Raw genomic sequence first — 26,503 nt, 5'->3', positions numbered from 1 at the left:
TTTACAGTGCCAAGCCCAATGGGGCCTTGGTTGGGGTTCCTAGGCACTACCATAATATAAATAGTAGTAATGGATTAGTTACAAAAAAGCCAACTGTACGCCAGCCTAGGCCTCTGACAGGGTTAGCTGACCAGTTACGGAGTTTTAATTATGTTGCGCATGGGCACAAAATATATTTAGAGTCAACTATGCCAATAACTGGTTCAACACTTGGTTCAAAATTATAGTGGGAGCAAAGGGTGAAAATTCACCATTCCATCTTCTTCGCCCAAAGCCTAAATAATCAGACTTTATGCAGGGATCGCTATAGCATTCCAAGGGTGGGAATCCACACATATCAAGCCACAGTAAGGCCATGAGATTTCACTGCAGGCTCTTTGTAACTATTATCCCAGCTAATAGCTGGAATAGCATCTGCTACTGTGTCATATAATCCACGCAATCCTGGATTCAGTGTTTCCACACTCATCTACCTTTATATGCAGGGCTACTTCAGGTGATGTGTACAAAGTGTTGCTTCACAGACATCCTACCAGCACAGTCCCACAATGTGTCTTAAGTAATATGGAGGCCCTTGTAAAAGCCACCTGCATCTGTACTATACTGTACTCTGTACTGTATCAGAGGATTTCTTACTAAGTGCAAAAGCTCAGCAAGTCTATCCCTGCCATTGCCCATAAGAGGAAGAATGTTATACCCACACTCCTGTCTCTGTCGATCTGAGTGTATTTACTGGCTTTCCATTCACACATAACAGGAAGTTGCAACACGAAAGCCAGCCACATGCTTTGAAATACAGTAGAATCCTTTTTAATTGGCACACCCCAGGGAAAATCCAAATATGCCAATTAAGCAATGGTCTCAATTATCAGAGGCTTATAGACTACACTGTGCATTGGTTTATTTCACTTTTATTTAATAAGTTTATGTAAATTATGCAATGTACACAACATTTTAAAAATACTATATTAAGATAAATTTGACTCATTTTAGCAATCATAAGAGAGAAAGAAAGCAGTAACAAGAAAACAAATGGGCACACAGCTGGAAATATATGCTAGCAAACACCACTTTTCACTCCTATTTTCCGAAGGCCTGCACAGCAGGCACATCATTTAAATAGAGTTAGTGTGCCATTTATTCATTGCCTAGAGTCACTGTAGCACCCAAATAAGCGCCTAGCACACTTACGGCACTATAAGTATTAGAAATTGAAATCAAATCAAAGACACAATCAACCATAAGACAATCGTTCCCATTAAGTGCGTGTGCTGTTAAGGAGGGTGCCAATTAAGTGGATTCCATTGTATATTTAAATTCCAAAGCATAAAAAAGGATCACTACAAATTCTCAGTGAATATCATTACCGATTTCAGTATCTCAGGGCACAGTTCTCAGAATCTTCCAGGGCTTTGGAGCTGTGCTCCGGCTCCACTCCAGCTCCAGACAAAAACCTGCAGCTCCACTGCTCCGGAGCTGCTTCGCGGGCTCCACTCCAAAGTCCTGGAAACTTCGCTAAATCTTAATTTTAAAAACCTCCACCACCCTTACAGATGTAAACTTTAAGACCTGGATCAAATCAGATTTTTCCAACAAAGTACACTCTAATTCTGAAAACAATGACATTCACTATTTTGTGCTTGCAGGTTTTTTTCCTATTTTTAAAATATTCTTTCAAGCATTTATTACTTCTCTCAAATGAGGTATGAATGTTTAAGTGAAAGCAAAAAACACATTCAGATCTCCTATTCTTATTGCTGAAACACTGGAATTTAAACATAAGATACTCTACTTGTCCACTTGTGTCTGCAGCCTGCTGGAAATGTGTAGCAAGAGATGTCTCATCTTGGAAAACTTCATTGCACTCCAAACACTTTAGACTATGTCTACAGAGTTTTGATGGGTCTTCATCTAGAGGCATAGCTGGAATGATAGGTGTACTTGCTGGGGCTGATATTACTGTTCCAGTTATGCCAGACTGTATCTTGGTTACAGTATGTGTGCCAACTCCCATTGGGCTTTGAAGAGTAGAAGATGCAGCAGTATTGCTTGAAGGAGATGCTATCATTTGATCTGCTGGGACTGGTTTTAAAATCAAATGTGAGCACTGCATTACAACTCCTTTTTCCTTATGTCCACGCGCATGAGAAAGAAGACTGCATTTATTGTAGAAAACTAAATTTTTTGTACAATGGTTACATGTCACTTCAATTCGCACACTCCTCCTATCATAATGCTGTGTCAGACTCTTTTCGAGAGCAAACGAATCACCACATTCCAAACACTTGTAACCACGTGTTGGTAATGTTATACCTGCATTGGCAGGAGGACTGAGGTTTGGGACGTAAACTGGGACAGGATTAACACTGCTCAGCACCTTATTGAATGCTTCCACTACAGAACTCTGCAGAGATGACACCACCTGGACACGTGACACTTTTTTAGAAGGCTGTGAGGCTGCTGCAGAAATTATTGCCTGCTTTATTTGTTGCTGAGGTTTTGTTAGCACTTGGCGGAGTTCAGAGGTGGTTTGAGCACCTTGAGGCAGAAGATTAAGGTTGGCAAGATGGACTGTCTTTGGCACAAGTTTAGCGCTGGCAAGGCTTGATGCTGGCACCACAACAGTCTGCTGCTGTATAGCATTTGCAGCTTTAATAATGGCACTACTGGCACTTTGCACAGAAGCAGCAGATATTACAGTGGCTTTCACCGTAGTATTGTTAGCAAGCTTCAGATTAATCACTTGTGATCCTGCTGTTTTAACTGCTGAAACTGGGAGAAAAGCAGTAGCCACAGGTTTAATAGTGACCTGTTTTGGCGCAAGTTCTGCAGATGCAACAGCATTGGTGACAACTGCTGACTGGAGAGGTGTCCTAGGAGGAGAAGAAAGAACAGCAGCAGAAGTTGGAGAGGATAGGAGAGATGTCATGGAAGCTACCATGGAAGCAGTTTGCTCTGGCTTTTTACCAGAGTCCAAATCAACTTCTGGCAACACCCTTGTAACTGTTCTCTTGATTTCCCCAGAAGAAGTCTTGATGGTTTTTATGCGAACTTTTGGAATGGCTGGCGTTGACCCTGCAGGAGAAGATGGAGACCCTTTGCTGCTGTTTTCACTTGATACACTTCTGGGACTATCGGGTTGTTTTATAGATGGTTTTTTAGCACCATCAATAAGACTCTGAGATTCAGGTGATTTCTCAATAGCCCGGGGACTTTCATTCATGTCTTTTGGTAATGGAGAAGATTCTCTTGAAGTAGACTGTAATTCGTTACTGGTATCTGTAGCTGCCTTTTTAGCACTCAGTGCTGCAATTGCAGCAATGCATGAAGAAAGCTTTGCTGATGACTTTGCTTTGGACTGTGAAATGCTGGCAAGATTTGTTTCACCTTTTTCAGCACCTAGTTTTCCATCAAGTACCCTGTTTTCAAGCAGCTTTTCAGAATTGTCTTTCATCAATTTGTCCTCTATTTTTCGGGCTTTGAATGGTTCATAGACACTTACATTCACAGAGTTTGTTTCTGTTTCTCTTTTAACACCTTTGTTTTTATCTACATTACTTGAAGCTGGAATTCCAGGTTTAATCAAGTTTTCCCCTCCAAGCATCTTTAGTTTGTCATATTCCTGCTGAGAAACTGATCCTGTTAACACATTTGCTCTGAAATTTGCACGCATCTCTTCTTTATCTGGAGGATCATCCACCTCTATTTTTTCATCATCATCAAATTCTTCAGCACTTGAGATTGGGCTAAACTGGTTGAAAGCTGACTCTTTCAGAGTAGCCTCAGAAGCTGACCCCTCCTCTTTCAGACACTTCCCTTCATCTTTACCATAACTTTCAAGAGCAGATGCTGTTAGAAAACCATTATGTAAGCCATTGCCTGTGGAATGGTGGCCATCCTTATCCACTCCTTCAGAAGACTCAATATTACGTACATTTTTCACAATGACGCTCACACCAACATCTGATGATGATGGCACATGAGAATCTTCATCTGTATGAGCATTCTGTTTTATGTGGTTTTCATGATCATCATGTCCAGACTCAATAGCTGCTTTAGGATCGACCATGTCTGGGATGTCAAAGGCTGCAAGAAGGTCGTCGAAGTCGGGGGTCTTCATATCCCCCATGGTCATGTATTTGTCTGGAAGCAAATCTGTAAAAAGAGCACAGAATCTTTATATCAGTACCTTAAACATCAAAACCATATTTTAATACTATATATCTATATCTATCTATCTATATATAAATAAAAATAATGCCCCTATACGTAGTTTGTAAATGTTTTTGCGAAGTGTTACCACACTTATTTCATCCATGAATGTATAGAAATGTTATAAATCACAATTTCTTTTCAGAGGTTAGAAATTATCCAGTAGCTGTCCAGGTCGAAGCGAACATGCCAAATGATTACACTGTGAGACCAGCACAAAAGAAGCCTTTGGGGATTATAATTTTCCCTTTTATTTTAGATTTACACTTTACTTTCAAAAGCACCCTACTCCTGTGCTTAAAGCCAGACACCTCTACATTATGGAACTTAAAAACCTAGATCTCTTGCACATTTGTACTTTTCACTGTTAGTCAAACCACTGAACATACCCAAAGACTGTAGATCAAATGCACTCTTAAAAAATGGCATTGTTCCATCACACTATCCTCTATATGACGTGAATGTCCAGAATACTCACTTTTCATTACAGCTATGAAAGAGGTTCCATCAGGATTAATTCCAATTTAGTATATTTAGGTTGATAAATTCAACTCCAATTAAATAGGCAAAGGAGTAGAGAGTGAGGAGTGTTGCCCATTATTTGACATCTACTGACTGAGACAAGATGGGTGATGTCGTATCTTTTACTGGACCAACTTCTGTTAATGAGAAACAAGCTTTTGAGCTACACAGCGCTCTTCTTCAGGTCTGGGAATGGTACTCAACTGTGTCACAGCTAAATACAAGATCAAACTATCGGTGACCCTCTTGAGTACCTTTCCCAGACCTGAGGAAGAGCTCTGTGTAGCTCGAAAGCTAGTCTCTGTCACCAACAGAAGCTGGTCCAATAAAAGATATTACCTCACCCACCTTGTTTCTCTAATACCTTGGGACCAACATGGCTACAGCAACAAAGCATATCTAGTGACTGAATCAATTAAGGTCATGAGGTCTTTGCAGTACTGGACATTTGAACTGTCTTCACAGTAAACAGTTAACCTCAGTAAGCTATTTTCCAGACTATTTTCAGTCATCCCCTATGGCCCCGATCCTGCAAAGATTTACACACATGCTTAAATTTATGTACTGTGAGTAGTCCCATTGACTGTTAAGTACTTTTGTTATGGTGGTTGCCCTTTGTTAACTGTGACACTGCCCTGCAATCTTTCCTTTTTCTCTGCAAGAACTAGGCAGATTGAAATTCCTTTGAGTTTACAAAAGGGTGGATTATTAATTAACTGCCCCCAGAACATTTTCACAAGGTTAGAGTATGAGGAGTACCTGTAAAGGTCCTTTTGCCCCCCTCTACTCTAGAGTTAAAATCCTGTTAATTGAGCTGCTTTTAGCATAGCATACCAACACTATTTGCCTGACCAGTGAATGTAATGCAGAAACATTTTTCAGATGGTCTTTAAACAAACACACCCTAGACTAAAATACCATATTGACCTCATTTGTAAAGTAATGATATCTGGTCTACACTGGGCAGACAAGCCAGTTTTCTTTAATGAAAATGGAACATTTTTGTCTATAAGGAAGCAGACCCTCAGACTGTAACAAAGCAGCAAAAACTAATCTCAGGGTTTGTCCTAGGAGCTTCAGATGGACAAAAGTTCAACTACAGCCTTTAGAATACCTAGTGCTTGAGATAGGAGATCTGCCTTGTGCAAATTCATAAGCATCTGGGAAGAATCTTTGCAAAGGCCTTGTCTATTCAGGAAAAATTACCAGCACGACTATTCTGAAATAGTTATTCTGCTACTGCTAGTCCACTATAATTTAACTATTCTAGAATAACTCACCCATGTAGACACTCTATTCCAGAATAAAAATGATTTTAGCCTGGAATAACTACTCTGTTTCCAAAGCAGAGTAGTTACTTCAGAATAAAGTCATATTTATTTCAGAACAGTGAGTCTATGCAGGGATTTTCCATTATAGCTGTCTGTCAATTTCCCCATGCACACAAGTCCTAACTCTCTGAAAACCTGATAAGGGTCAGGAGCTTGAACTTAGTGGCATGCCTACTTCCTGTGCAAGATACGCAGAGGGCTCTGCTTGCTACCATTAAACCAGCTATTTGACAGGATACAATTAAAAGGGAGTACTCGGTCCTGTTACATATAGTTAACAAGACCAGGGATGGTTCAGACAATGCTGCCACATCTGCAGGAGGGGTCAGGGCATGGGTTCCCACCTGAGACAGAATGAAGTACTAGTGACATGTTTATTGCTTGTGCATCAGTGCTTTGATGGGTACATGGTGTGGAGAACAAGGTGCTACTTATAGAACGAGGGCACTATTAGCGAGTATCATCCATTTACCAGTAGGGGAAATCACACATTCCTCTATTTCTATGAACCAGAAATCTTCACTCACTACTCATTTAACTCCTCCCACAAATACATATACCTAGTCTAAACATAATACCTAGACTTCCCTTCCCCCACCCCATATCAGGCCATGGTCACAGCATGGGGTGGAAAGAGGAAAGAGCTTGCTTATTAAATTCTGGGCCTTGTATGCAAAGGGAAGCAATAAAAAGGCTTTGCAGGGGCTCCAGCTTTGTTAGTGTTAACCCTGAACAAAATACTACATCACAGATGGCTAAAATCCAACTGGAAGATGTTTCTGTGGGAAGGACACAGTAGTTCTCAACTATTCCACTGACAACCCAACCAGAGAAATACAGGATGCTGGGCCACAAATTCATAGGATCTCCTACAGACCATATACACAGATTTTGGTTTCCAGTGGAATTTACAATATCTTAATCCCCTCATGGAGAGATATCACTAGCCAGCTGCTCAGATTAGGTTTACTGAAGCACAACTCAGGACATGATACAAGTAAAATAAATAAGTTATTAAACAAAAATAAAATAAAAACAAATTTACCAGGCTATTGTGGTGGCGGTGGTGGGGTTTTCCTTTTTGTTTGGGGGACTCTTTTGTTTGTTTGTTTCTGAAGGCGAAAAATGGGATAGGACTGCTTGAATAGGTTTTTTTTCTTCTTATTATTTTAAAACAATAATTCTGCATACAGGAATTACAGCATGCAGCTCTGTGACTATTCAGTAGCCTTCCTGCCTCTCTGGTTCTTCCATCTGTACTGGAATATCCAAAACATGTTGTTTCATGCCTTTATCCTCAGCACTTTATTCTCCACATAATCAGCCAGTTGAGCTAGCCCATGCCTATATCTTCCATTACTGGTATACGAGGAAGATTCAAAGGTCTGAGCCTTAGGTGATGTAAATCAGTGCAGCTCCAATGAAGTCAACCCTCCACTATCTTTCTCAAACTTACCACAAGAGAGCGCTTAGGTATATGTACAGCAATAAAAACATAAAACAGGGCAAGACTTTTAAAAGTTTGTAACAGAGACCTTAGGCCCCCATACTCGTTTCAGATGTACTGATGCTACTCACTGCTATACAGTTCTCTTGAGCTATTTAACTGCAAAAGCTGAGAATTCTGCTCTTCACCTTAAATTTGACACTTAATTCAAAATCTGCTTTTTGACACCAGTAAAAATGGTTCAGGATCTAAAAATGAATCTATACTAAGGCTTCAGCCACCATTAAAATCTGTTTGGCTTAACTAGTTTTAGAAACAGAGAGTAGAATTTTAGAAAATGTCCCCCATGTAGAACAGCCCTACAAGTCTTGTCTTGGGCCACATCTGGAAGAAATCATCACTACTTTGAAGAGTGACAGAGGCTTCACTAATATGACAGATTATGTTCTATGGATCACACAGAAGGCTCCCCAGACCACAGTTAGAAAAGATGACGGGGGTGGGGGACAGGACTACATTTCAGATAATCAAGGCCGAGATGCAACAGAATTATTTGCTTGTGACAGTTAAACATGTGTGTTCAGTTTCTGTAACTCATTTTATGTCACCACATGACTGGGCTCCCTTAAAAGTTTTTAAGATGAGTTGAGATGTGATTTTTATAGATGAACTGACCATCCATCCTGAGATGGGCTACAGTCTTGTTATAGTAAGTACAAGTGTTTGGGAACAAAATAATGCATATCTAATAGCTGGGTTTGGTGCCCCGATACACTAGTGAAGGACACCTTCAAAAGGCAGGCAGATAATATAAAAATCTAAAGACCAGGAAAATTGCCATCTTGTCTGTACAGTGACTTGAGGGTCCAATCCTGCCACTTTTGGAAACCCACATTTCTACCATTCAGCTGATAGCTACAAGTATCAGGAAGGAAGTTTCTACCCACCAGCCCACCCACACTGAATCCAAGACTGCAAGATCCAAGATATCTATGTCCAGATATCTTACTGATGCTTGGGTATTTACATTCCACTGAAACATCAAGCATAGGCCATTTCTGGAGACAGGATACTACTGGGTCTGAGGTATCTTTGGTTTGATCTAACATGGAAAACCCTATGTGCTATGAAAATCAGGAGACAATCTTGTACAGCCCAGGAATTTAGATCTCATGTGGCAGGCAGTCATCTGAGAAACACATCTGTAAGTCTACTTGTAATAGGGCTCTACAAGGGTTTGGGTAGCCAGGGAGCATCAGCACTTTCACTGTACATCACTCTTGGTGAGCCAACAACTAGCCATTCCATGGCAAGAAATGGCTGATATCTGTGACAGTGGAATTGGTTCCTCAGCAGACAAACAAATGAGAGAGGCTGGAGACTTTCCAAGGGGTTTAAAGGAAAGTTTTAATATAAAGTAGAATTTTCATGTTAAATGTTGCAATTATTTAATCTAAGCAATAATTTTTATTTTGTACACAAACCCTGACAAAACTCTTTTTAAAAAGAGTAACAGTGAAACTCCTCACTACTAAATAAGCTCAGCCATCACCACGTTACGTTTACTAGCCTGCCACCTCAGATCAGTTCAGTTGCCATGGACTTTGCAAGTGCTACTGTGGAGGTAAATAATCTTTTCTTCATAGTCGCAGCATAGGATTTCAGAAATCCTTTGTGCTCTGACAGAAGAGACTCTGGACATCCATGTTGGAAACAGTACACAAAGAAGTGAACATAGCTGGAATTTTCAAGGATAGCCTTTAGCGAACCTATAGTCCATGTTCCAATAGCTATTAGAAAGACAAAAGAATATCGGATACCAGCATCATGTTTAAAACATAGGAGGATGTACCAATAATGTCAAACACTGCACTGAGGTCAAACAGGAAAATAATGAAGTGTAAGGGAGCCAAGATCAGAACAGTGGGGGGGAGTGGATGACCACAGTAAGGATTGTAGTTTCAGTGCTAAGGAAGAGGCAGGAGATATTGGATTGAGGAGGTGGTAGGAAATGACGTCATTAAAGAGATAAGATCACTATTTCCTGTCCTGTATTGAGAAAGAGTAAGTTACACATCGTTAACTTGGGGATGGGTGGAGGCCAAGAGTGGTATGATGGCTCTAATTTTCAGAATTAACGGTGTCCTCAAAAAAAGGAATGGGGAATGACAGAGGTGACAATAGAGAAAACTGGGTAGAGAGAAGAAATGGTTCTCTTTGTAGGACAGATGTCATGTGATGAGGGCAGTGGCACCAGAGAAAGAAGAAGAAGTTGCCAATAGCTACAGGAGATAAGAATTAAAAGGATTTTCACAAATATAACAGAGGAGGGAGAATACTTCTAATGAGAAAAAACAACCAAATGCAATGACGACGACTAAAAATGGCAAGGCATGTGAACTCAGTTTTAACATCTGTCTTTAACAGAAAGAAAGTTTGGACAATTAGGGAATAATAAAAAGGTTGTAAAAATACCTATGAATTAGAGCTGTCAATTAATCACAGTTAACTCATACGATTAACTAAAAAAAATTAATCGCGATTAATCGCGGTTTTAATTGCATTGTTAAACAATAGAATGCCAATTGAAATGTATTAAATATTTTCGGATGTTTGTCTACATTTTCAAATATATTGATTCCAGTTACAACACAGAATAAAGAGTGTACAGTGCTCAGTTTATATTACTTTTTATTACAAATATTTGCACTGTAAAAATGATGAACAAAATAAACAGTATTTTTCAATTTACCTCTTACAAGTACTGTAGTGCAATCTCTTTATTGTGAGTACAATATTACAAATGTTTTTTTTTTTTTTGTTACATTGCTGCACTCAGAAACAAAACAATGCAAAACTTTAGGACTGAGTGGACCTGCAGGCTCTACTTCCCGTTCAGCCATTCGCTAAGACAAACAAGTTTGTTTACATTTACGGGAGATAATGCTGCCTACTTATTTACAATGTCGCTAGATAGTGAGAACAGGCATTCTCATGGGACATTTGTAGCCGGCCTTGCAAGGTATTTACATGCCAGATATGCTTAACATACTTGTAATGAACACTAAATATATTTAAATAAATATAAAGTGAGCACTGTGCACTTTGTATTCTGTTATAATTGAAATCACTATATTTGAAAATGTACAAAACACCCAAAAATATTTAAATAAATGGTATTCTATTATTAACAGTGCGATTAATCACACGATTAATTTTTTTAATCGCATGATTAATCACAATTAACTTTTTTAATCACTTGACAGGCCTACTATGAATAAAAAGCAGGAATTAGAGTGAAAACAGGGTGGATAAAAATCAAGCTTTTAAAAAAAATCAATTCTGGATTTTTATTTAAAATAAATGTTTTTAAATTTAAAAACTTATTTAAAATTAATTTGCAACCGACAACCTATTTATGGCCTAAGCTTCTAATATTAAAATTGTGTAAATTAAATACAAAAAATTAGCATTCAACACTGAACTGGAGGAAGTCACTGGCTAAGCACCTGGGATCACATTGTTGAAGTGCTAAATCAACTTTTGACAGTAGTAGCCTCTTTTGCAGGAACACAGAAAATCATTTGTTTATTCAAATAGTTAAATTCAATGATTATTTCATTCAAAGTTAAGAAACCAATTGGGATTTATTTTCCTCTTCCAATCTATGGAAGAAAAAAAAAAAGGTGTGAGAGGATGAGATCTACTCTTTTTAAAATCTTGAAGGACATGATGACCAGAAACAATCAGTTCAATTCATTAACTATAGACAATACCTCCTTTGTTTAATAAATCAGTTAGCTTACAATGCAAAGACATTTTTCATAATTTTTTTTGTTATGTATGCAGCATATTTAAGGTAGTTTTATTTAACAAAAATACTTAAAATACTGGTGTTATGCATTTTTAATTGATCTGAATTTCTATTCAACTAGAGCTTGACACAGATCAGCAGGTGGTGGGTATTGCACTGAGACATGAACACTTCAGACAGCCTGGTCAGCCTGGACAGCAACCTTCTAATCCCTAACTCCAGTATAGGACCAGAGGGGAGCCGGCAAGTGCCAGATGAGGCTGCCAAAGTGATTTGTGAGCAAAATGGTCGCCAAGGAGGCTCTGCTGCGGGAGTAGGTGCAACACATTCTGGGTCCCTATGTGGAGAAGCTTTTTAATGCTTCCCTGGAGGAGCTGTCTGCCATGGAACCAGCATCAGAAATGCAAAAGGGAGAAATAGCCCCTGAGCCTGTTAAGTTTCTGGCTCCATGTTTGTTGTTATTAACATAGGGATGGGAGGAATTTCCTATTTATAACCCAGTACAAAATGTATTGCAAGCCGTAGGCAGCAGCATAAGCCCATCTAGACACACACCACGTGGAATTCAAGGAAGCGCAAAGAACAGTGAAACAAGCACTTAAAACTAAATGTTTACTAGAAACTCGCACATGCTTACAGAGATGTGCCGTGGTGTGTAAAATAAGAACTGTATACTGCTTTCCCTTTTAATACACTACACTGTGCAAATCAGGCATGCCACATCATAACGAGCTGCCTGTAAACAAAAAATTGACTGCTGTGAGGGAGGTTAAATGTAGTCCATGGGTGACAAAAATCAATGTCTGGAGTACAACCAGGAGGTTGTACGTAGTCCTGAAATGTGCCAAGAAGATGGGGGAGGAGGGAATAACTGTGTAGTTCTCTGAGAATCCATATTATCAGGTGTGTTTGCATGTAGTTCCTGAGTAGATGCATTCAGAGTAGCCTACGAGTGCTGTACAGAGCTGTAGGGAGACAATTATCCATGTGGACACTTGCGTAGCATCCCGTTGATTCCCTCATGAATTCTGATCCAATCCTGGGCACTGAAGAAGCTATTTTCCCCCATAGTAAGGACTCCAGATAGGCAGACAAATTTCAGGGAAGGGTATATTTCCTAGGCCCTCCTCTGTAGGTCATCAGCCCACTCCACTCATCCACATGCTCCTCTGTCAAGGAACACCTCTGTCTTATACACAGCTGTCTTGCCACCAGCAGCTTGGAATAAAATCCCCCTTCGCCATTCTGGGACCTCTAGGATTGTTGATGTCCTCAAGAATGTGGAATGCCTGAAAGCATAGAGAAGGTTTATGTAGAAAGCTACACCAGCCCTTCAACAATCCCCAAAAGGCCAAGCAGGTCTGTAATTTTAAAACAAAAATTATATTAAATTGTAACTTACCATTGTCTGCGCAGTCTTTTCACTGTGATTAACTGAACTTTGTCTAAGAAGCTTCTGGGAGCTGAGGCATTCCTCTCAGAATCTATAGAAGCTCAGTTTACAAAAGTATTAGCTTGGTGTTTCACGAGGCACTGAACCTCTCTAGGAAGCACAAACAATAATGCAGTCTGATATCTGCTTTTAAACCCTTCAGGCTCTGATGGTCCTTCAATCTCTGATGGTCCTACCACCTCAGCAGCATGGGCCTACTCTAGCACGCCCCTGGGATGCAGAACTGTCACAGACTGGTCTGAGCAGATGTGTTTCTGTGATGAACTTATGGTGGACATTCTGGACAGGGCCAACAAGCAGGTGCAATACCAGAGGGAGAAAGATGTGCGGCAAATGGAAAGGCACAGACAGACTGCAGAGTGAGAGGACAGAGTTTCAGCACATATGGGAGGTTTGCAGCATTTCTGGAGCAGGAATATCAGCTGAGGAAGAAAGATAGAGCTCAGCTGAAAGACCTGTTCGAGAGGCTGCTTATGCTTATAGCCATCAGAATTCAGCCTCCTGCTGCACCTGCACCATGGCCGGAGTCCCCCTCCGCGGTTCCATGTGCTGCAGACCAGGAACACTTTGGACATTTCTATGGTTGGCTGGGCCATGCAGCTCTCCAGCCCATGCTGGCCCCCTCCTCCTTGCATACATACAACCACTTGCTGACCTCTGCCCCTGTGAACAGCTCCACCCACCTGCTGTGCCGCCAAGTACACACTACACGCGGAAGAAAGGCAAAGGAGAACTGGGGGCCAGGGACACTCAACAGTAAGAGCTGACAGTGGAACCAGTTCCAAAAAATTTGCACTATTCATGTTTAAGGTTTTGCTGTTGATTTATTGCTGGTGTTTTGGTGTGTTAATATCAACTGGTCTGTCTGGCAATGGTTTAATATTGTGTGTTTCTAATAAATCTTCAAAAAATAAAAAGTTTATTTTATTAAGAAATGTTATTGGCATCACTGCATTGTATCATGTAACGTGTACTTCAAATAAAAGCTTATCACATGAAAAGGCACAACTGGGAAGTTGTATGCAATCATTATTTCTCAATAAATTTCTCTACATCAAGCCATAATCTAAAATCCAGTTCCTGCCACTTTATAAGCTGTCATGATATTCATAACTACAATGCACGGCAATCAACCTCCCACATACATTTCACTGGAAGATGTAAAGACTGTACAAGCACATTCATAAATGTACTATACTCCCTCTTCCATTAGCCCGTGAGTCCATGATGTGTGAGCACCGAACATCCCTGATGTGTGTGCCTAGATGCATCCTGTCCTAGCTGTGATAGGTGAACTTTCTGGTTGAGTATACCAGTTCAGCAATCCATTACTATAATAGCTCCATTGACGGGTGCATGGCTCATCTTTGGCTTCAAAAGGCTTCACAAGTATTCTGAAGAGTACAGCAAGCCACAATAATATGGACAGCATTCATGACACAGGCTTCCAAATGTGTCTGTGAACAGTGTCAGTGGGATTTCAGTCTTCCAAATGCATGTTTAACCACCATTCTGCATCTGCTAAGAATGTAACTGAATGCTCCTTTGCTGGTCTCTCTGAGATCAGGATATGGTTTCATAGCCAAGGCAAAACGGGATATGTGGGGTCCCCAGGATAACAGTGACTCCATTTATGACAATGCCATTTGGTGGGAACAGTATCCCAGTCTGTCCATTAAGGACTCCTGACCATCGGAAAACGCTGGCATCATGAACTTTTCCAGGGCAGCCCACACTGGCATCCATAAGTTGGCCTGTGGTCCACAAGGGCCTGGTTCATAACGTAGAACCCTCTGCAGCTTATGTACTCACATGTTCCTTGAATAGGGCAAACAATGAGCACACGAGTCCAGCCAATGGCCCTGGTGCAGTTTGGAAACCCCATTCTCTCAAAACCACCAGTTACTTCAGGAATATTGTTTTGGCCTGTTTGCGTAAATCACACACCTGATTTGCTCTGAAACCTCCATGAACACTTTACCCATAGATGACTTTCCAAGGCCAAACTTGTTAGTGATGGACTTGTAGTAGTCTGAAGTATAAGGCAGCTTTCAGACTGTTACAGAAACCTGCTTCTTGACCGGTATGACCGCCATCATGCATGCGTTGTGATGCTGGAGGGCAAGCTGCTCACAAAGCTCCAGAAATGTAACTTTCTTCATGAGGAAGTTCTGGACCCATTGTTGGTCGTTCCATTGTTGGTCACTCTGTATGATGATGTGATCCCATTAATCTGTGCTTGTGGCTGGGCTCCAGGAATGCTTACCTACACAGACATCAACAGCTACACCAAGAGCCACAAACAGCATCAGCCAGTTCCATTTTTCCATGTCTGTCATCCTCCTCCTCCACCATAATCTGCTGCCAGAACGTCCAATGGCATCTAATGGATGCTCTGCCCATTTGCTGAAACAGGAGTGAAAGCGTAAGCAAGAGAAGCTCTTCAAATGGTGGCTCCTCCCAATGTTACTGGCTCCTGTTGCCGGGGAATGCAGACCCAAAAGACAACTTGGCAGGATCTGTTGGGAATTTCTTGTACATGCATGGTGGACAGCCAGGTTTTCCCATGCTGAGCAATAAACCAAAGCCTAAAGCAGCCACATCTGGAGAGGGTGCTAGGAAGCCTGGGATAGAGTGGTTTGACTCAGGTCTGATTCAGTACTGCACTTCGGAAGCTGGAGCCCTAGGTTTGAGGCCCAGCTCCAGAAATTCTAAACCTAGAATCAATATGTAGTGTGGACACTCAAGGCCTGGGCTTGCAAACCCAAGGTTCATAGACTAACCCTGGGCTTACATTGCAGTGTAGACGTACCCTGAGGGTCAACACTGGACTGCAAATTAATCTTGGTTTTGCAATGTGATTTGGTAGCAAAAGAGGACAATGCATCTTTATGTTGTAGGCTATGTCTACATTGGAATATAGGAGTGTAATTTCCCTGCTCGTGTACAGATACTTACCCTACCTCTCATTGAGCTAGCACAAGTACAAATAGCAATGTAGCCACAGTAGCACTGGCAGCAACAGCAAAGGCACAGCTAAGCGGTGCCAAGTATATACCCACTCAGGTGGGTATGTATTCAGCACGGCTCAACCATGCCTCCACTGCTGCTACCAGTCCTACTGCAGCTACACTGCTATTTATGCTTGTACTAGCTTCGTAAGACCTAGTGTATGTGTACACGAGCCGCGGAATCACACCCTTATCTTGCAGATATAGACATAAAGCCTTCATGTAAAAAACCAGGAATGTTAGTAGTCTCAATATTGCTTTGATACAGCAATGTCTCGAATATTAATTCAGTACTGGACCCTCATTACCAGGAAGATACAAAAAAAGTTCACAGAACAAAAATGATGACAGTCAGAAAGAATAACAGCTTAGACACTACCATGAAAATACTGCAAACAGAAATGCAGAGTTGGGCCAAGATCAACTATCATGGACACCAAAATAATTTTTCTCTACCTTAACCATGTCTCTCACTCCTAGCAATTGATGTTCCAGAGAGAATTTTCTGTATACATTTCCTACTGCTTGCATAAAATTGGGGCTTAGAGGAGAGCTAACAGACAGATGTTCAATCCAGATAAACCTAACGCTGGTAGATGCAAGAGACAGCCATAAAAACCTGAAGATTGCATGAACATTTGCAATGTAACGATCTTGCTAGATCCTTGGCTATTCAGTTAGGAGCTGTAGCCATATTTTCCATCTGTTATGGTAAGATGACTGACTTTCTTTCATTTGAGGACCTTGCTAAGGCAATACATGCCTTTGCCACCTCAAGACTATATTAACAGGCTGTGCTCTACACAGAGATACATTTTGAGACCATCTAGAACAGGGGCGAGCAAACTTTTTGGCCTGAGGGCCACATCGGGTTTCGGAAATTGTATGGAGGGCTGGTTAGGGGAGGGGGTTGTGCCCCCCCCCGAGACTCCTGCCCCATCCACAGACACCCCGCTCCCTGTCCCCTGACCACCCCCGGACCCGTGCACCTAACTGCCCCCCGCCACCCCATCCAACCCTCCCCTCCTTCCTGACTGCCCCCATTCAACCCCCTGTTCCCGCCCTGACCCCTATCCACACCCCTACCCTCCCCTGCCCTCTATCCAACCCCCCCTGCTCCCTTACTGCGCTGCCTGGAGCACCGGCCACGCCACCTCCGCCACCATGCAGCACAGAGCACCGGGTCAGGCCGAGCTCTGCAGCTGCACTGCCCCCGGAGCTCACAGCCCTGCTGCCCAGAGAATTGCGCTGGTGGCGAGGTGAGGCTGCGGGGGAGCACGGACAGCAGGGAAGGGGCCGGGAGCTAGCCTCCCCGGCCAGGAGCTCAGGGGCCGGGCAGCTGGGTCCCGCAGGCCGGATGTGGCCCACGGGCTGTAGTTTACCTACCTCTGATCTAGAAACTGAAGCTAGCGCAGAATGTGGCAACCCACTTATTGGCTGTGTTTCTCACTAAGAGCACATAGTATCAAGGCTCCCAGAGGTGTTCTGGCTGGCTGTTGATTTCAGAGTGGACTTTAAAGGACTTTTCAAAAAACTTAAAACCCTAAAGAATTTGGGAACCTCCTATCTGAGATAATTTCTCTGACTAGAATAAACCTCTGCATTTTAGATCAGTGGAGATACTCAAGCCCACTTTGTTTTAAAAAAATTGGTGGGGCTTTCTAGCAGGTAATTTTTTTCCGGAAGCATCCTAGACTCAAGAACTTGCTCCACTCGGTCTCTCAGATCCCAACATTGTTGATTATCCAGGCTGAAAAGTCCATAAATGCTCACAGACATTTGGGAAGGGAGCTAGTTGAGGGAGAGAATGAAGTCACAATGTATGTGGGAGTTATTACAGGTTCATAGGCACTGACTGTGTCGAATGTGATAATGTGAATTTTATATATTGTTCTATTTAAAAGTTAAAAGTACCTAGAGCCAAGGATAGGCTCTTAAATTATAAATGAAAATAGACAATTTTAAAAGTTCATCCAAATCACTTAGGACATTTTTGTTTTTCATCTGGTCTTCTGTTTTCTTGGCCTTAGACTGTTTCTTTAAGAATCAGAGATGGGAGTTGGAGATTTGCATCTGCAGAAATTCTACCTTTGAGGCAGCAGTTGATATCTGTATAGGCTTGGTCAAGAAAGCTATTGCAGAATGGACCGCAGAGATTAGAGAGGAGGAATTAGGGGAAGGGGAGGAATGAAATCTTCATTAGCACAAATCCTACCTATTTAAATCAAGACTGGATTTTTTTTAAAGATACGCTAGAGCTCAAACAGAAGTTATTGGATTGAAATAGTAATTATTGGGTGAGGTTCTTTGGCCAGCATCATGCAGGAGTTCAGCCTAGATTAACAGAATAGTTAAACAGTCCCACCTGGCCTTAAAAATCTACTTCTTCCTTGGCAAACACAGCCAGTTTAACAATTCTGGAACACAAAGCCATATGTAAAATGTCCATGGATGAAAATAATAAATTAGAATAATCATTTACCATACATCAGCAGGAAGCAAAAGGAAAACAACTGAAGCCTTGAGTAACTTAATAGTATAATCATAGGGCCTTGGAACTCCTGTCAAGGACCAGGATCCCATTGTGCAAGGTGCTGTACACACAGAATAAAAAGACAGTCCCTGCCCCAAACAGCTACACTGCTTCCTTTCCTTAATGCTAAATATAGACCTTCTCTTCATCATCCGTAAAGGAGGCAGGGGACAAAAAAGCTACTAAAACATCCACTATAGCAGATCCTTGAGACTTTGAGAACTAAAGATATCTGCAAGCTATTACTTCTGCTTATGTATAGTGGATCTGTTAGTGCGCTTCAACTCCGTGAACTCCCTTCGTAGACCGGCACTCAGTTACATTTCTGATCTGCAAGGTCTTTACTGAACTGCCAATTAGCATGGAGTCTGCCCTGGCTGGCACCACCAAAGGGAGGGACAACATGTTAATGGAGAACTCGCTTTTAGTACATGACTAGAAGGAAACTGTCATGCTGCTTAGGCCCCTTAACTTTGTGCTATGTATTGTCAGCCATGATTCAAACTTGCCTTACCAGAAGAACAATACTGATGTTCCTCAAAGAGAATACATAAGGAGAGACACCAATTACTAGCTAACCCCTCAAAAATTTTAGAAATTTAAGAAAATATCCATTTAACTGATTTGGGGAGCGTTGGAGGGGGAGGGGGTAGGTAAAAATGTTAAGCAGTATGAAAAGTCAGGAACCAACAAGATTCTGGCTTTGGAGATACAATCTGGCAAGGGAATCAAGGATGCAATACTCACCCCAAACTAAAAAGAGTGACTGCTCTGATTTTGACCCCCAGACACCGAATCCACTTTAGGAACAGAAGATGTGGTTTAAATGAAGAAAGTACTATTGACTACATCATAAGCAACAAAATTTCACTGCTAAGTATCCAGCAGTTCTTTTTCCATCTCCCGTGTTTTTGATTTTATGATGCAGATTATCAAAACCACTGGTAAGAAGACTATAGGCACAAAATATCTTATGCACAATTTCACAAACACAGACCTTTTTGCTTCTACAAAGAGAACCATTTAAAATGTTTTGGATAACAATTCAGTGTTAAAATATTATGACAGGATCGGGCCGGATGGCTACAGAAGAGTAATAGAAGGCAGATATGTTAGCCCCAGGTTAAGTAGGTCCCTTTTCCCTGGGTAAGGTAACAGGGAAGGTTCCAGAATAATCAGGAACATTCTGGAGACAATTAAGACAGACAGGCTAATTGGCTGCAGGTGTTCTAATCAAGAAGCTGCTAGAATCAATTAAGGCAGGCTAATCAGGGCACCTGGGTTTAAAAAGGAGGTCACTTCAGTTTGTGGCACGCGTGTAAGGAGCTGGGAGCAAGAGGCGCTAGGAGCTGAGAGTGAGAACCCGGACTGTTGGAGGACTGAGGAGTACAAGCATTATCAGACACCAGGAGGAAGGTCCTCTGGTGAGGATAGAGAAGATGTTGGGTGGAGGCCATGGGAAAGTAGCCCAGGGAGTTGTAGCTGTCGCACAGCTGTTCCAGGAGGCACTCTAGACAGCTGCATTCCATAGGGCTCTGGGCTGGAACCTGGAGTAGAGGGCAGGCCCACGTTCCCCCCAAACCTCCCAGCTCCTGGTCAGACACAGGAGGAGTTGACCTGGACTGTGGGTTCATAAAAACAGCCAAACTGAGGGCTGCCGTGAAGCTCCAACGCGAGCAAATCTGCCAATAAGCGCAAGACCCCACCAAGGTAGAGGAGGAACTTTGTCACAATATATAGTGATTTATTTTAGGATAAAGAAAATGAATGATGTATTAGAAGTACAGCCCAGCTGGATTAAAACTAAATACTGTACTTCTGAGATACCACGCAGACATACTGTCCAATGGAGTAAAGGCATTTTATTAATATCCTTGGGAATTTAGTTATCCAAGGTGCAGTAGAAAAATATCAGTTTACTAAGAACATTGTTTTTAAAGATTTAACATAAAAGGCTGCAGAAATCAGTGTATAACAACACCCATATACAGCATCACGAAAAAAAATCAACCTTACCTTTGAGTTTTCCATAACTCAATTTACTGTAAATTACACTATATTTGTAAATGTATCCAAGTCAGATTTTTATTTTTATGCTTGTCAAAGAAACTACAAAGTTAAAATCTGCTTAGTTTATGATTTTCTTTAAATTATATGTTTTGAACTTTTTACATATGACAATAGCAGCGTAATAAGTAAAAGCCATTTAAAAGTTCTCAGATAAAATACTGTGTAAGACTCAGATCAAAACAGGAATTTTGTTCTTCCCTCACTAAGAACTCAGTTAAGTTTGCTTCTGAAGCTGAAAAATAGCTCAAAAGAACTTGCATGCTGTAACATTAGGCATGGTTAAGGTTAAATGTTTAAACTTCACCAAAAGAGTACATAATGCATAGTTCTAAATGTCTATCAAAAGAAGGTAGATCAATTCCCAGTATAGGTGGGAAGGAATGGTGAGCCTGAATGCTTAGTGAAAAACATCAGGCAAAACAAAGTTTACTTTGTATCTCACATCCAGGCTCACCCTTTCCTACTATGGGTCTTTCCCATTCACTGGACTTTCAAGCCATCTGTGAACGCAGCTCAGATGGGAAAAACCCACATACATGCAAATGGCCAGTAGTCTCACTTGCTGAGTGGATGAAAAGTTTGTAGCTTCCCTTTCCATCAGGAAAAAAGCACTGCTCCTGCTCCTCCCTCTCTGAGGCAGACTGTTGTTCTCAGGCATCTGGGACCAATACCTTCCCAGCTTAAATTACATCTTGCCCCTATCACAGCAGCCAGGCATTTGAACCCTGATTCCTCCCTTTTATCTCAAGGTCCCTTCCTGATTCCTTCATCATGGAGAGCTCTACCTCCAAGCATGATTTCTGGTAGTGTTCTAGGATAAAATCAACAACAATCTGCCTGCAGGCCAGACCACTGACTTCTACTTCTGCCCTGGCCTGATGTGCAGTTTGCAATGTTCATTACAACAGGGATGAAGTGACTTCCTGATTTGTCAGGAAACCATGATCTCCCAAGAACTGGATTATTCACAGAATATCTGCCTTCACTTTATCCATGAATGGAGCCCAAATTAGGAGACAGGTAAAAGCCTGAGGGCTGCCACTAAGGCTACAAGTGCTTTGGTAAAGACTCGTAGTGCACCTGAGAGAGCAAGTGGAAGCACCTAGAATGTAAAATATTTGAATATATTTAAAAATATTTAAATCTGCAATATATTCTGCGTGGTGTGCAAACACTGATATGTATCTCAGATTAACAGAAGAGAAAAAGTTTGAAATTCAAGACCACTCATTTCTGCCCAGTCTTAGAATGGAGGACTATTCCCCTGAAATGCAACTTCCTTCATGTCTGCTCTCCACAGATTTTGGGGTGCAGTATATAAATACAACATGTGTTTGGAGATACTGATTTAATTTTATAGCATATCCATTCTTGTTTATTTACTGAACCCACCTGTCCAAAGTGCTGACAGGCCATTTAGTGTTCAGATCAGGGACTCTCTCGCTTCAGAGGGGGTGACACAGAATGAGATCTCTCCTAGTCCTACCTCCTCTAGACATGTTTGATTTCCCTCTTTTGTACTGGTTGTCTTTTCTGACTACCCAGCAAAGGACTTACTGCTTTTGTAAAAGGACTTAAAGTCCCTTTCATACTACTTGAATTATGAGAAGCATTTTATCACCTTCTCAAAATTCAGCCACTACTTTGTCTAGTGATCACTCAAATATTTTCCCTCAGAAGTTTTCCAAAGAGTGGAGGAGTTCTTTAAGCCTGGGTACGGATCGTCTAGTAGAGTGCCTGCTTGCTTTCAAGAGACCACTGCGTAACAGAGAGTAACACCAGTGAAGTGGATCATATGAATTAAGCTTGCTTTTCTGACAGCGCGTGGTGAGACCTCTCACAGGGAATCTCCCCATTCTAGGATCTCAGGGAAAAAAAGGTAGAAGACGCTGAAGGCCCCGGGGATATAAGAACATAAGAACGGCCATACTGGGTCAGACCAAAGGTCCATCTAGCCCAGTATCCTGTCTTCCGACAGTGGGCAATGCCAGGTGCCCCAGAGGGAATGAACAGAACAGATAATCATCAAGTGATCCATCCCCTGTCAACCATTCCCAGCTTCTGGCAAACAGAGGGTACGGAAAACACCCCTGCCCATCCTGGCTAACTAGCCATTGATGGGCCTATTTCTCAATGAATTTATGTAGTTCTTTTTTGAACCCTGTTATAATCTATGCCTTCACAATAACTTTGGCAAGGAGTTCCACAGTTTAAGTGCACTATGTGAAAAAATACTTCCTTTTGTTTGTTTTAAACCTGCTGCCTATTAATTTCATTTGGTGGCCCCTAGTTCTTGTGTTATGAGAAGGAGTAAATAACACTTCCTTATTTACTTTCTTCACACCAGTAATAATTTTATAGACCTCTAACATATCCCCTCTTAGTTGTCTCTTTTCCAAGCTGAAAAGTCCCAGTCTTATTAATCTCTCAACATATGGCAGCCAATCCATACCCCTAATCATTTTTGTTGCCTTTTTTTGAACCTTTTCCAAGTCCAATATATCTTTTTTGAGATGGGGCGACATCATCTGCACACAGTAGTCAAGATGTGGGCATGCCATGGATTTATAGAGAGGCAATATGATATTTTCTGTCTTATTATCTATCCCTTTCTTAATGATGCCCAACATTCTGTTCGTTTTGTTGACTGCTACTGCACATTAAGTGGATGTTTTCAGAGAACTATCCACAATGACTCCAAGATCTCTTTCTTGAGTGGTAACAGCTAATTTAGACCCCATCATTTTATATGTATAGTTGGGATTATGTTTTCCAACATGCATTACTTTGCATTTATCAACACTGAATTTCATCTGCCACTTTGTTGCCCAGTCACCCGGTTTTGAGAGATCCTTTTGTAGCTCTTCGCAGTCTGCCCGGTACTTAACTATCTTGAGCACTTTTGGATCTTCTGCAAATTTTGCCACCTCACTATTTACTCCTTTTTCCAGATCATTTATGAATATGTTGAAAAGGACTGGGCCCAGTACATACCCCAGGGGACACCACTATTTAACTCTCTCCATTCTGAAAACTAACCATTTATTCCTACCCTTTGTTTCCTATCTTTTAACCAGTTACCAATCCATGTAACTAATTTTCTCTTATGCCATGACAGCTTACTTTTCTTAAGAGTCTTTGATGAGGGACCTTGTCAAAAGCTTTCTGAAAATCTAAATATACTGTATCCAGTGGATCCCCTTTGTCCACATGCTTGTTGACCCCCCTCAAAGAATTTTAGTAGATTGGTAAGGCATGATTTCCCTTTACAAAAAACATGTTGACTATTTCCCAACAAATTATGTTCATCTATGTGTCTGACAATTTTGTTCTTTGCTATAGTTTCAACCCGTTTGCCTGGTACTGAAGTCAGGCTTATCGGCCTGAATTGCTGGGGTCACCTCTGGAGCCCTATTGAAAAATTGGTATCACATTAGCTATCCTCCAGTCATTTGGGAGAAGCTGATTTAAATGATAGGTTACAGCCGACAGTTAGCAGTCCTGCAATTTTACATTTTGAGTTTCTTCAGAACACTTGGGAATACCATCTGGTCCTGGTGACTTATTACTGTTAATTTATCAGTTTGTTCTAAAACCTCCTCTAATGACACCTCAATCTGGGACAGTTCCTCCGATTTGTCACCTAAAAAGAATGACTCAGGTTTGGGAATCTCCCTCACATCCTCAACTGTGAAGACCAATGCAAAGAATTCATTTAGTTTCTCTGCAATGACCTTATAACCTTGAGTGTTCCTTTATCATCTCGATCGTCCAGTGGCCCCACTGGTTGTTTAGCAGGCTTCCTGCTTCTGATGTACTTAAACATTTTTTTGCTATTACTTTTTGAGTCTTTGGCTAGCTGTTCTTCAATTTTTTTTTTGGCGTTCCTAATCATATTTTTACACTTCATTTGCCATGGTTTATGCTCCTTTCTATTTTCCCTATTAGGATTTAACTTCCACTTTTTAACGGATGCCTTTTTGCCTCTCACTGCTTCTTTATTTTCAGGGAAGAGTCCACTCACCTATCAACAGGCTCTTTGGTAGAAAGTCCCTTTTGTGGGCCTTCATATCTTTTACCAATGTTTAATCTTCAGCATCAAGTTCTGGGAGAAAAAGAAAATCTCCTTTGCTTCTATGTATGTAGTAAATGTTCATGACTGTTCACATTGTTTCTTTGAAAGTGCCTGATCTGAAGTAATTACATCCAGAGAACAGCATGAAAAGGGTCAATTTCTGAGCTGAAGGGAAAATACTGCCTTGCTGTTTCATTGCCTCTTTATTTTCTTCCTGTTTATCATTTTAACTCAGTTCATCACACAAGTTCCATTGAAGCAAATCTCTGGTATGAGTGTAGCATCAAAAGAAGATAGCAAGCCCCAGCGAGCTATCTATAGAAACGGAAAGTGGGAACCTGGGCAAGAATTCACTGGTTTGCCACTGGAAACACTCCATTTCTTTGGATCCTCTGGGGTCCCCCCTACATGGCTGCTAAGATAGAAAGGCAGAAAACCATGCTGACTCTTGGTATGGGAAGAAAGTTGCTGCAGCAGGAAATCTATGACTGGGGGCCCTTACCACTACTGCCCTGGTTTCCTAGAACCTGTGTTGAAATGTTGATTTATCACAGCTGTTGTGGATCTGAAGTGGAGGAAGTTCACATATTCCATGTTGAAACACTCTCAGGCGGTTTAGTAGCAGTAGCTCTTTCCCTGGTGTGGGGGTTCCATGCTGAGGGGTTAATGAAGGCATTTTGAATTTACTAAAGGGATTCTCCATCACTCCTCCCTAAGCTCTGTGGCTGGACTGGTTTGAGTTGGAGGGACTCTAGTCCTAAGAGCAAAACAAACAAAACTATCCTTTCAAACACTCGAGCAGGGGAAAGGAACAAAAAAAGCATTGTTGTGTCCTAGCTTTTTTATTTGTCTGAGATTTCACTTAGAGCTGGAGCGACAGTACTGGTGCAGTGCCTCAGACAGGAGACTGGGGGAAAACAGTCTTCCAGGAATGAGGCCAAGCTACTATAAATTAACGTTGAAACTGAAAAGGTTTTTTTTTGGTTTTGTTTTGATCTGTAAAGAGGAAAACTGAAGCAATTGGTATAAAACAGCCTGATGCTTTGTAGGAGATCTGTCAGCCCAATGTATGGAAACAGAATAACCTAGCAGCCTCCTCAGTGGATGGGTTTAGCTCTATACTTGTAGCTCAGAGGTCTGGTTCTGCCCTCTCATTTACAAGCAGACACGACTGATTGCAACTTCTGTGAACCTGGTTATGCTAAACAACCTTTTTTCTTTTCCAATTCTTTCAGTGTTTCTCAAATTACTATTCAATAAGACTAGTCTCTAAGAATCACTTCTTGATTACATCTTGGGCCCTATATGCTCAGTCCCTATTCTCCTTCATTCCTCCACTATTGTTGATACAGCTGATCATCTTCTTCCCTCCTTGATATCCTGTCCTTTTATCTAGCCTTTGTAAAACTGTCCTTTCTTTAGTTTTCTTCTTACCACCAACTGCTTTTTCAGTGTCTCCGCCCCTCTCCACTTTGTGGGACCTACATGGGTTCAGGGCCCCTTCTTCTCCCTCTAAACCTTATAGTTGAGCAACATTATTTGCTCACCCAATTTCAGTTACCATTCTATGAAGATGACTTGCAAATTTACCTTTTCCACTCCTGACTTGTGTTGTGTTTCCACTTCGAATTTTAGGCTGCCTCAGCAACCTCCCTTCAAGATATTTTCCTAACCACTTAAGTGTAACATGGTCAAAAATAAAGCTCATTTTCTCCTAAACCCTCTTCACTTACCCCATTTTCCTTCCTTATTATCACCACCATCCTCCCTGTCACTTAGACTTGAAATCTCTGTGTGATCTTCATCTCCTGCCCTTCATTCTGTCCTCTCATCCAAACTGTGTACAAAGTTTGCATTTCCCCCTCCACATTTTGAACATTTCTCTCTCTATCCCAACAGCTAAAATTACCTTTATTCCTTGATCTGCTCCCATCTAAATTACTGCAACTTCCTCCTCTCCAGTCTCTTTCATACCCACGTCATCTTCTCTCTTTCCTGTCCATCTAAAACAGTTGCTAAAACTAGCCCCCGTGAC

At 41.3% G+C, this 26,503-nt stretch overlaps 1 protein-coding gene across 4 annotated transcripts in view; it reads right to left on the bottom strand.

Moving 5' to 3' along the window:
• Nucleotides 1–4,135, bottom strand: part of ZNF532 (zinc finger protein 532) — a 41,291-nt gene extending 37,156 nt beyond the window's left edge. For all 4 annotated transcript variants that reach the window (XM_077816225.1, XM_077816227.1, XM_077816228.1 and 1 more), the window contains exon 1: nt 1,793–4,135. In XM_077816225.1, coding sequence (XP_077672351.1) covers nt 1,793–4,135 — 2,343 coding nt within the window. The remainder of the gene's footprint in view (nt 1–1,792) is intronic.
• Nucleotides 4,136–26,503: the final 22,368 nt, after the last annotated feature.

This window comes from Eretmochelys imbricata, chromosome 5 (assembly GCF_965152235.1).
Source record: "Eretmochelys imbricata isolate rEreImb1 chromosome 5, rEreImb1.hap1, whole genome shotgun sequence".
In the NCBI taxonomy this organism is placed as follows: Eukaryota; Metazoa; Chordata; order Testudines; family Cheloniidae; genus Eretmochelys; species Eretmochelys imbricata.
Note: the sequence above shows the minus strand (reverse complement) of the source record. Positions and strands in the feature narration are given on the sequence as shown.